The sequence below is a fragment of the Pongo abelii genome, chromosome 4 (assembly GCF_028885655.2).
Source record: "Pongo abelii isolate AG06213 chromosome 4, NHGRI_mPonAbe1-v2.0_pri, whole genome shotgun sequence".
In the NCBI taxonomy this organism is placed as follows: domain Eukaryota; kingdom Metazoa; phylum Chordata; class Mammalia; order Primates; family Hominidae; genus Pongo; species Pongo abelii.
The window spans coordinates 43,297,663-43,309,754 of record NC_071989.2 but is presented as its reverse complement, the minus strand read 5'-3'; the positions used below and the strand labels follow the sequence as shown (position 1 = coordinate 43,309,754).

General features: G+C 44.3%; 1 protein-coding gene across 7 annotated transcripts; it reads right to left on the bottom strand.

Annotated features, from left to right (window-relative positions):
* Window positions 1-3,324: 3,324 nt before the first annotated feature.
* LOC129059386 (uncharacterized) lies at window positions 3,325-11,624 on the bottom strand. Of its 7 annotated transcripts, XM_063724092.1 has the most exons (4): window positions 7,996-8,298; window positions 7,780-7,900; window positions 6,376-6,565; window positions 3,414-4,190 (listed from the first exon to the last, which is right to left on the bottom strand). In XM_063724092.1, the coding sequence occupies exon 4, from the start codon at window positions 4,062-4,064 to the stop codon at window positions 3,444-3,446; it is 621 nt and encodes a 206-aa protein (XP_063580162.1). In that variant the 5' UTR covers window positions 4,065-4,190; window positions 6,376-6,565; window positions 7,780-7,900; window positions 7,996-8,298; the 3' UTR covers window positions 3,414-3,443. The 7 variants fall into 7 exon arrangements, 3 of the variants coding, with proteins under 3 accessions (XP_063580161.1, XP_063580162.1, XP_063580163.1); XM_063724091.1 differs by lacking the exon at window positions 6,376-6,565 and having other exon boundaries at window positions 3,325-4,190; XR_008525237.2 differs by lacking the exons at window positions 6,376-6,565; window positions 7,996-8,298 and adding an exon at window positions 11,515-11,624.
* Window positions 11,625-12,092: the final 468 nt, after the last annotated feature.

Sequence of the window (12,092 nt, the reverse complement as noted above, 5' to 3'; positions counted from 1 at the left end):
AATTCCTTGGGACCAGAAATGCAAAGAATTCCTGGAAGTGGACTCTAGGTGTCTGCAGAATGAACCCTGAGAGAAGCAGCAGCCCCAGATGGTGAGTGCTTATTGGGAGAATTCTCCTGGTGACCCCAGGAAGCTGGCTTCAGCTTCTTGCAAACTCCAGTTCTTGCAAACCACTATTCTACTTTGTCGCTATAAATTTGTCTACTCTAGGTACCTCACACAAGTGAACCATGCAGTATTTGTCCTGTTTGACTGGCTTGTTTCACTTAACATGTTGTCTTCCAGGTAAATCCATGTTTCAGCATGTGTCAGAATTTTCTTTCTTTTTGGAGCTGAATAATGTTCCATTGTATATACATACTCCATTTTGTTTATTTATTCATCCGTTGATGGAGACTTGGGTTGCCTTCATTTTTTTGGCTTTTGTGAATAGTTCTTCTATGAACACAGGTTTATAAATATCTATTCAAGTGCCTGCTTTCAAATGTTTGTGTATATCCCCAGCAAGAGAATTGCCGGATCTCATGCTAATTCTATTTTTAATTTTTGGAGGAGCTGTTATGCTGTTTTCCATCGTGGCTGCATCATTTTATATTCCTACCAACAGTGCACAAAAGTTCCAAGTGCTCTACATTCTTCTGGTTTTTTTTAATAGTCATCTGTTTTTTTTAATAGTGGGTGTGAGGTAGTTACATTCATTTTTGCACTTGGAAAACTGGGGGCAAAAACCAAGGGCATGGCAAAGTATAATAAAATGTGTAAAAAATAAGAAAAATTATGTATGTATTCATTTATTTTGAGATGGAGTTTCACTCTTGTTGCCCAGGTTGGAGTGCAGTGGCATGATCTTGGCTCACCGCAACCTCCAGCTCCCAGGTTCAAGCAATTCTCCTGCCTCAGCCTCCTGAATAGGTGGGATTACAGGTGCCTGCCACCACGCCTGGCTAGTTTTTCTTTTTTAGTAGAGATGAGGTTTCATCATGTTGGTCAGGCTGGTCTCGAACTCCTGACCTTAGATGATCTGCCCACCTCGGCCTCCCAAAGTGCTGTAATTACAGGCATGAGCCACCGCACCCCACCAGCATTACCATTTCTATCTCAGCAGGGGCAAGAGAATGAGTGGTGTTAGACAAAGCAAGAAACTGCTACAGGAAAGGGTCACTCCTCAGTATTTGTTTTTCTTTCTTTCTTTCTTTTTTTTCTTTTTTTGAGAGAGAGAGGGTCTCACTCTGTCACCCAGGCTGGAGTGCAGTGGCACAAGCATAGCTCACTGCAGCCTCAACCACCTCAGCTCATGGAGACTCCCAGGTGGCGGAGACTACAGGTACGTGCCACCATGCCTGGCTAATTCTTTAATTTTTTGTGGAGACGGGATCTCACTCTGTTACCCAAGTTGGGTTTGAACTTCTGGCCTCAACTGATCCTCCTGCCTCAGCCTCCCAAAGTGCTGTGATTTCAGGCATGAACCACCACAGCCAGCCTATGTTTGACTTTAGATAAAATAATTCAGTACCCTGAGGCCAGGGGAAACAAAGCAAGGTAATAAATTACTACTCTGTATCTCCGAACAGCTGATGTCTTTCAGTGCTAAACTCAATCAGAAGCCTGGGGGGGAAAGTAGATCTCCAGTGCCACCCATTTAAGTTACCTCTTGTACCACAGTGCTGACTGAAGAGTGGTAAGCAGATCTAGAGAGGCAAGCTGATAGATATTAGCTACCAGTGTCTTCAGGTTGATCAACATATACATAGTGGTACATTTTTTTTTTTTTTTTTTTGAGATAGAGTCTCACTCTCTCACCCAGGCTGGTGTGCAGTGGTACAATCTTGGCTCTCACTGCAAACTCCACCTCCCAGGTTCCAGTGATTCTTGTGATTCAGCCTATTGAGTAGCTGGGATTATAGTCATGCATCACTATGCCTGGCTAATGTTTGTGTATTTTTAGTAGAAATGGGTTTTCCCTATGTTGGCCAGGCTGGTCTTCAACTCCGGGCCTCAAGTTATACACCCACCCTAGCCTCCCAAAGTGTTGGGATTACAGGTGTGAGCCACCCTGCCTGGCCTACAAGGGTAACTTTTTAAAATGGTCTAAAAACAACTCTATAAATTAGATAATATGGATCAATCCTGCAAGATCCACAGTCTACCCAACTCACACAAAATAATCTGTAAATTTTTGAAATTATTAAAGATACTGAATTCATGGTCAAATGTCTTCCAAAAAACAAACCTAGAGGTTCTTACAATTTCACTGACTAATTTTACCTAATATTCAAAGAATTAATAGGATGAATTCTACACAATTTATTCTAGAAAATAGACGAATATGGCATACTTCCCAACTTATTTTATGAGATCAGCATTTTCCTGGCAAACACAGTACACTAGGAGAAAACTACTGACTAATATTGCACCTAAACATAGATGCAGAAATCTTCACCAAAATACTAACAATTAGAAATCTGAAATGTATGTTAAAGAACAATACCATGCCCAAGTAAGGTTTATTCCACACGTAAGGCTGGTTTAATACTCAAAAGTCAATCAATATGATTCACCCTATTGATTGTCTAGATTGGAAACACCATATAATTCTATCAAATGATTCAAAAAAATGCATTTAAGAAAATCTATACCCATTCATGATCTAAAATGTAAAAACCAGCTCTCAGCAATGTGGGAATAGAGGGAATTTCCTCAACTGTGCAAAGAACATCTACAGAAACCTATAACTAAATTGTATGTAATAGTGACAGACTCAATGCTTTCCCATGAAATCAGGAACAAGACAAAGATATCCTCTCCAAGTCTTTCTATTCAACAAGGTACTGGAATTGTTTGCCGGTGCAATAAGTTGAGAAAAGGACTTAAAAAGCATATACGTTGGAAGTAAAAAAAAAAAAATGAAACGATCCACACTTGCAGAACATGAGCCTATCTTAAAGGGTTTAAAAGCAAACTTCCAGAACTCATGAGTGAATTTAGCAAGGTCTCAAGATAGAAGGGTGCAAAGCTTCAGAGGGAAAAAGTTCCAGGGCCTTAGAACAGGAAAATTTCCTGCAGTAAGTTCTCAGGTCCTCTGCCTGTTCACTTGATTTCCTGTAGGCTTAGCCTGTGAGTCCCCCACCCTGCATGACCCCTGGCCGATCCTCCCCTCCAATCGCTGCATAAGACACACCACTTTTTGTATTTTATTTTGCTCTGCAACCAGCAAATCCAGGCGACCCAGGTTTCCCTGCCAGTCCTGGCAACAGCAACCAGACACCCCACCCCTGAGCCTCATCCTTACTCAGCAGGAACCCAGGTAACAGGAATTTCACATTTGTGTAAAATTTTATTGAGAAGAGGAACGAAAAAAGCCATAAAGCGATCTGAAGGCGAAACTTCTTCCATCGCATTTGAGAGAACTCGGGTATTATTGTTAACTTTATTTATTTATTTATTTACAAGAGGATCATGCAATGGAAGGTCTCAGAGGAAGTTTCAGGGCCCAGGATTCCAAAGGCGGGCCGTGGACACAGTCTCAGGGCGTCTGTCCCCAAGCGCATGCCATCTGCAGCCAGCAGTCTTGGAACTTTGGTTGGTGGCACCAGGGGACAGCAGTAGGCTGACACTCTCAAAGGTCTTCTCGGATGGAAGTCTCCGGCTCCAGTCGTCTGTCCACTAAGCGAGAGGCGAGTTGCTAGGGAGGCTGCGGGGGCGGGAGTACGTGGAGACCCTCTGCAGCCTCCTGCTCTCCCGAGGGCTCCTGCGGCTCCTCCTGAATTGCCTGCGCCGGATCCAGAGCGGGCGACCCTGTGCCCCGCCTCAAGGTACTCTGAGACTTGGGAAAGAGATCTTTTCGCCGGCAGTTTCAGCGAGGAAGCACGCAGGGAGCAGAAAGTAGGTGGCAGTGGAAATCTAGGCCGTCCCAGGAGAGCTCGCAGTGGTAAGGACAAGAAGGGAGCATCTAGGACACCGAATGTACTGAGCTCCGGGCTGGAGGCATCTGGTCCCGCCGCCTCCTTTGCGGAATCCCGGGCCTGCCAAACTCGGAGGGGAGACGGCAAAGACGGCAACTCCATCGCTTCCTTTCACCAGCGGATACAGGGTATCTAGGACTCATAAGTCCACATTTTTGCGTTTTTGTAGTCTTCTGGTCTCATGGGCGGTCCAAATCAGATTGCAGGGAGGTGGCTGTGAACCTTATTCTTAGGAGCAAGTTACATCAGGACATGGAATTAATGAGATTAACATAAAGTCCTATCATTTGTGATGAAGTTGTCTAGTTAAATAGTTTGCTTTAGGGATTGAAAAGAAAAAATATTACCTTTCTTGTACAGAGAAAGCCCTCTTGGGGGACCCTGGTTAGAAAGTTCATTATTGTCCCCAAATGCATTGCTAGTACTAGAGCAGACTTGGATCCCTTTCTGTCTCAGAGTAATGCTTGTCAGATGCCTAAAGATCGCGATGTTACTGAGGAGCAGGCCAGGGTAGTTGCCCATTTTTAAAATTAGAAGATCATTTTTTGGGGAGATATTTTGTTATTTTATTGTTCTGTGTTATGTTGACTCACGTTACATTTTAATTTTAGATTCGGGGGTACATGTGTAGGTTTGTTACAAGAATATATTGCGTGATCCTGAGGCTTCTATTGATCTCATCACCCAGAGAGTGAACTAAATCCCCAGGAGGAAGTTTTTCAGCCTCTACCCCCTTATGTCCCTCCCTCCCTCCTTTTGGAGTCCTCAGTGGTCTCTTGTTCTCATCTTTATGTCCCTGTACACCAGGCTGAGCTCCCACTTCTAAGTGAAGAGATGCAATATTTCTTTCTGCATGAATTCGCTTATGATAATGGCATCCTTATAGAATAGTTTGAAGTTGGATAATGTGATGCTTTGGGCTTCATTAATTAATTAATTAATTGCTTGGGATGCTTTGCCTATTCATTGTCTTTTTTTTTTTTTTGAGACAGGGTTTTTGCTGTAGCTCAGGTGGGAATGCAGTGTCATGCTCTTGGCAACCTGGACCTCCCACGCTGAAGGGATCCTCCCCATCAGCCTCCAGAGTAGCTGGGTGATCCTCCCCCCTCAGCCTACAGAGTAGCTGGGAATACAAGTATGTGCCACCATACCTGGCTAATTTTTCTTGTATTTTTTGTAATGATGGGGTTTCACCATGCTGCTAGGTTGGTGGTTGCCTCAGCCTCCTGAGTGGCTGGGACTACAGGCAGCTGGGACTCCAGGCAGGAACCACCACACCCAGCTAATAATTTTTTTTTTTTTTTTTTTTTGGTAGAAATTGTGTTTCACTATGTTGTCTGGTTTGGTCTTGGACTTCTGGCCTTAAGTGATCCTCCTCCCTCAGCCTCTCAAAGTGCTTGGATTACAGGTGTTAGCCACCATGCCTAGCCCATAATAAAGTTGTTCTAGTCTTAGATTCTTCTCTCATGATGATAACTCCACCTTCAGTTTTTGTGGGTTTTTTTTTTGTTCGTTTGTTTGTTTGTTTTTCTTTTTTTTACAACATCTTGCTCTGTTTCCCAGGCTGAAGTGCAGTGGCAGGATCCCAGCTCACTGCAACCTCTGCCCCCTGGGTTTAAATGATTGTACCACCTTAGCCTTCCGAGTATCTGAGATTACAGGTTCATGCCACCATGTCTGGCAAATGTTTGTAGTTTTAGTAGAGAGGGGGTTTTACTATGTTGGCCAGGCTGGTCTCAAACTCGTGGCCTCAAGTGATCCTCCTGCGTCGGCCTTCCAAAGTGCTAGGATTACAGATGCGGGCCACTGCACCTGGCCCAGATTTTTTTTCGCTTTGTTCATTGCATTATTCATATCAAAGTGGAAGTATCGCGGATAATTCTAGTCTTACTATACTACCTAATATAGCATCCTACTACTTATCTTTCCAATACACTTATGTTAAGTTTCTTGATAGAATTTATTAGGGCCGAGCGCAGTGGCTCATGCCTGTAATGCTAGCACTTTGGGAGGCCAAGGCGGGTGGATCACCTGAGGTAAGGAGTTCAAGACCAGCCTAGCCAACACAGCTAAACCCTGTCTCTACTAAAAATACAAAAATTAACCAGGCATGTTGAGCGCCTGTAGTTCCAGCTGCTCGTAAGGCTGAGGTGGGAGGATTGCTTGAACCCAGGTGGCAGAGGTTGCAGTGAGCCGAGATCATGCCACTGCGCTCCAGCAGTGGAAACAGAGTGAGACTGTCTTAAAAATAAACAAACAAACAAACAAAACAACAACAACAGCAACAAAAAGCATGTATTATATAACTACTGTCTTATTTATTTATTTGTTGTCCTGTTTACTGTCTTTTTTCAACTCATGAAGGTGTCAAACACTTTATGGCCAAGTCCATGTCTACTTGTTGATCACTTACCTCTGGGACCTTGATCCCTTTGTAGCACAATATAGACACTTAGCATTTGTTAATGAAGAGACAATAAATGTATTAAAAGACTGGGTGTGGTGGCTCATTCCAGAAATCCCAGCACTTTGGGAGGCGAGATGAGAGGATTGCTTGAGCCCAGGAGTTTGAGCCGAGTCTGGGTAACATAGGGAGACTCTACCTATACAAAAAATTTAAAAATTAGCTGGGTGCGTGGTGTGCACCTGTAGTCTCAGCTACTTGGGAGGCTGAGGTAGGAGATTGCTTGAGCCTAGGAGATTGAGGGTAAATTGAACAGCGATCATGCCACCACATTGCAGCCTGGGTGACAGAATGAGACCCTATCTCAAAAACAAAAACAAAAACAAAAAACAAAAAAGAGTAGTATCAGAGGTCTATAGCTGATTATAATCCTATAAAAGGATCAAAGTAAAACAATAATTGTCGATGGCAAAAGTATTAGAATAGCAATGGTTAAAGATGCAGTGGGCAAGGAAATTTGGTTATAGCTATGGCATACAACAATTTAATATAATGATCATAATTAGTTCTGCTAACATACACTAACACATTTCAGAATCACAGGAATCTCATACAATTTTGTAATACATACTAATAAGACATTCATATAAATACAATCCAAAGAAAGTTAAATATCATTTCATATTTGATAATGCATCTTATGTGATTTTATTATGACAAATAAGCCAAGATCTTATGTGATCTTATTATGCCAAATAAGCCAAATATATCTCTTTGGATTTCAGGGGACTTAATGTCAAAAAAATTAATGGGGTAGAAAAGACTGAATTTAGAATTGGATTTTAGAAAGTTTGTCAAATACTTAAAACAAGGTCAATGTTTAAAACACTTGATATCACAAAATAGAATCACAGGTCATTGTAAAATAAGTCAGTCGTTTAGTCAAAGTGGTAACTCAAATATTTCAAAAACAAAAAGGCAAAACCTTTTACTCTTTGAGACTTACTTTCCCAAAAAATAAGACCTAATGAAGATAGCATGAAGCCAATTAAATCTATTTCTCAAATCTTATAGACAAATGTATTAAATTTTAATCATCTTGACCAGAAGCTATAATTTTATAAACCTTTCATAACCTTTTACAATGTTTAAAAAAATAATGGGTTAATACCTCAAGAAAACATTGTTAATCTGACACAGGGGCCCACAGGCTGGTCTTGCATCAGTGTTCCTTTGATATTAATCTTTAATTTATAGGCTGGCCATTGTGGCTCACATCTGTAATCTCAGTACTTTGAGAGGCATAGGTGGGTGGATTCCTTGATCTCAGGAGTTTGAGACTAGCCTTGGCAATGTGATGAAACACTGTCTCTACAAAAAATACAAAAATTAGCCAGGCATGGTGGTACACACCTGTAGTCCCAGCTACTCAGGAGGCTGAGGTGGCAGGATCACTTGGGTCTGGGAGATGGAGGTTGCTGCAGTGAGCCAGGATCATGCCACTGCATTCCAACCCAGGTGACAGAGCTAGTCCCTGTCAAAACAAAACAAAACAAAACCACTGTTTATAGAGAAATACTGAACTAACTTTCTCTCTTAAAGTAGGTCCTTACAAGTCCAAACACCCACTTCTTCTGCAATAGTCCCTGGGACTAGGGAGTTGAATAGTTTAATTTTCTGGACCCAGGTCTCATGAATGCAGCTTCTTCTGATTTTCATCTTCTCTTAGGTCTGAAGATGCGACTTCAGTTGCTGTTAATGTTTAAGATTTAGCAGGAGTTGGTGACCTTTTTCGACTCAGGAGTGAAAGCCCTGTAACTTGGTAACACAAAAACTTTAAAAAATTACAGAAAGTTATGTGTAGATATAATAACCTTTTTTTAAATCTCAGTTTTTCTAAGCAAATAAAAACCTAGTAATAACTACATAGGAATTATTTTGATGAAATGTGCAATATGTTTTTACCTTTTTCGTAAATCACCTTTGAATTAGATAAAACAATTTTCCTTTTGATAATAACATTTTTTCTTTGGAAAAATATGTGCCTACAATACTTTTGTAAAGTTGAAAATGACCCAGATATTTAATGACTATCTATTATTTCATATAATATAACTCTAAGGTTGTTTTTTTTTTTTTTTTTTTGATGGCGTCTCACTCTGCCTAGGCTGGAGGACGGTGGCACGATCTCAGCTCACTGCAACCTCTGCCACCGAGTTCAAGAGATTCTCCTGCCTCAGCCTCCTGAGTAGCTGGGATTGCAGGCATGCACCATCACCGGCTAATTTTTGTATTTTTAGTAGAGATGGGGTTTCACCACTTGGGCCAGGCCGGTCTCCAACTCCTGACCTCAAGTGATCTGCCCATGCTGGCCTCCCCTAAAGTGGTGGCTCACACAGGAACACCACAGTCTTCTGAATTCAAATAGGCGGAGGCTGGAGCTCAGGCACCACCTCTGCGGAATCTCAGGCAGGCTTCACATAGCCGAGAAAATGTTGTTCCATCGCTTAATTAAGCCTCAGAGCAGGAGGACATAAGCGTTTGCGCTGATTAACGAGAGGAAGCAGAACCTTTAGCACTACCGTCAGCCTGGGTATTCATGCTCTCCGGAGCTCGTGGGCAGAGGGCACCCAGATATTATGAAACTCAACAGTAACAAATGCACGAAAATTCGTAGACAAATGAAAAACGATAAAATTCTAGAGAGCACATAGAAACAAAACAAATCGTAATTCCGACAGAAAAACAGAGCGAGAAAAGAAGTCGAAATGAAACGGATACTAAGCAAACCTTACAGAGAACGAGCGCTACAAAACGCAGGGATGAAAGAGTTCTTCAGGGGCCAAAAACCATCTGTGTCCGGGAAATGAGCATTGCTGCCACCGGAAAACTGTCCGCCAGGTCTCTGCACTGCTCTGTATCTCGCTAACAAGAATCTGGCGGCGCTGAGACTCAGCAGGCGCCGGCACCTAGCGGATAGCGCTGGTATTGCCAAACAAATATCCGTTTAGGCGCCTTAACGGTGCTGCTAGAAAGAAACTGTGGATTCTTAGGAGGGGTGCTTCCAGCCCGAAACATAGTGTCTGGAGGAATGGACCGACTCTGTTTAAATATGTTGTGACGTTTTAATGTGTTTTAATCCGTTTAAGGTGTTAAATCCGTTTAATGTGTTTTAACACGTTTTAATGTGTTGTGACAGGAAAAGAGCCGGCTAACGGTATTACGGAAGTACTAGTTGGTACAGAGGCTCGGTGCAATTACCGTTCTGCACCGTAAAACGGGTTTAGGAAGCTCCTAGGAGATACTAGCGGTGCGAGAACCGAGAAAGTGACGGCAGGCACAGACAACTTATGGACTCCGCGTACGGGAAACGTCCCGTTAGGCGCTAAGAACGGTGCAGCAACTGAAAAAAGGCCGAGTGGACGCTACTGGCAAAAGCGTTGCTGCAAAACCGCCAGCTCCGCATTAGAAACAGAGCCGCCAGACAGAACCCGGGACCTGACACCACCGAGGCGGAGACCGAGCTTGGCTCCCCAGCTCCTGAGAGAATGCAAGTCAAGGAGCACGAAGCTGTGACACTCAAAATTAGTAGAAGAAAAATGAATAACATTTAAATCAGATAAAATTTTAAAATAATAAATTCTAAAATTCAAATAAAAAGGCAAAGCAAACACACCGGAAACTACCGGTAACATTGTTCTCAGAGCAAAAGACACAAAAAGAGAATTTAAAAATAAGCAAAAATTAGAGAGAACCAACCCTACAAAGAAGAAATTACAAGTATGGCTAAATGCAGCAATTCTATGATTAGGATATCCCTGTTAGATCTAAACCGGTACATGTTACACCGAAGTCTACATTTCTTACGACAAAAACAAAAACAAACAACAACAACAACAAACCAACAAAACCCAGTCACAGTTAAACCTGTTTACGACTAAAAAATCGTAGTAGCTGATATATCCCAACTTGGTCCACAAGAGGAAAAAGTCGCGTTCGGCGGAAATTGCTATTGTCAAACCGAGCTTCGTAAACCAGAAATCGTGTTTGCCGGCATTTCCTGACTTCCATGGGAGTTTAAAAGACACCAACATAGCTAAGGCGGGACTTGATATTGCGAAGCTAGCCTTGGTGTAAGGGCTCCCAGGCACTGCTAAACTGGTCATCGCAAAACCCAAATGAATCGCATTCTCTGGTACACAGATTTCTACAGGAATTGAACATCTCCTGCGCAGCTAAAGCAAGGCTTACTAGTAGGAAGCTGGAACTTGCCACGACTTAGAAACTTGAGGCTTTGGGAGGCCGAGGTGGATGGATCATCTGAGGTCGGGAGTTTGAGACCAGCCTGGCCAACGTGGCAAAACCACGTCTCTACTAAAAATACAAAAATTAGCCGGGTGTGGTGGCGGGCGCCTATAATCCTAGCTATTTGGGAGGCTGAGGCAGGGGAATCACTTGAACCCGGGAGGTGGAGGTTGCAGTGAGCCGAGATCGCCGAGATCGCGCCACTGCATTCTAGCCTGGTCCAAAGAGCGAAACTCTGTCTCAAAAAAAAAGGAAAAAGAAAAAAGAAACTTGAGGCAGGGCTAACTCCGGGTTTGTTATGATTAGAAATCCAAGGCTACAGGAAACCCGGAGTTGCTGGGAAATGAGTCACAGGGTCACTCAGCCTTTCTGTGGCGAAACACCGACTTCCTACGACCTGGAAATCGCCGCCAGGGCTAGACTGGTGTTTGTCCTAAGTGGGGACTTGCTTGGGTTGAGAAATCACATTTTGGCTATTCCCCGACTTGAACCAGGGGGTAGAAATCGTAGTCACCGGCTGGGCGCAGCGGCTCACGCTGCAATCCCGGCAGTTTGGGAGGCCGAGGCGGGCAGATTATTGAGGTTAGGAGTTCGAGACCAGCCTGGTCAATATGGTGAAACCCCGCCTCAGTAAAAATACAAAAATTATCCGGGCCTGGTGGCGCGCGCCTGTAATCCCAGCTACTCAGGAGGCTGAGGCAGGAGAATCGCTTGAACCTGGGGGGCGGAGGTTGCAATGAGCCAAGATCGCGCCACTGCACTCCAGCCTGGGCGACGCAGCGAGACTCTGTCTCAAAACAAAACAAAAGGAAAAGAAGAGAAAAGATAAGGAAACGCAGGCACCCTGAAATCGAAACTTGTTGGGACCAACAAGTCAACGACGGACGAATCCGCGGGGTCCTGCGACAGACACGCCAACGGCGCCGCCACAGCACAGGGTTCTGGAGGCCGAGCTGTTCTGCGGGTTCTGCCGCGGCGCTGGCGGCGCTGGGAAGAAACAGCGCCCGGGCAGCTCCCCTGTCACCGGCTCGGAGGAGCGGCGGGCTCCCCCAGCCCAGCGCCGCCGCCGCCGCCCGGGAACGCCAGGCTCAGCGCAGCTGGGGAAGCTCCGAATCCCTCAGATCGGCGACCTGAGTGCTGTCGCCCCGAGAAAATGGAGGCACCGGGCAACGAGCTGTGCCGAGACCGAGAGACCTCAGTTCTGCGAAATGTCGGTGCCTGGAGCTTGCGAATGACTGCAGCCGGCGGATTGTCAAGGACAACATTCCTTATGGAGCAACCAACGGCGCTGTCACCAAGAAACCGTGGACTCTGAGAAAAAAGAGGGGTTCGGCCACCGAGAAACCCCGTGCCACGTGTGCTGTGACAGCAAAACCGCCCGCTCCGCGCCGCTGGCGAAAGAGCCAACCACCGCCGGGTGC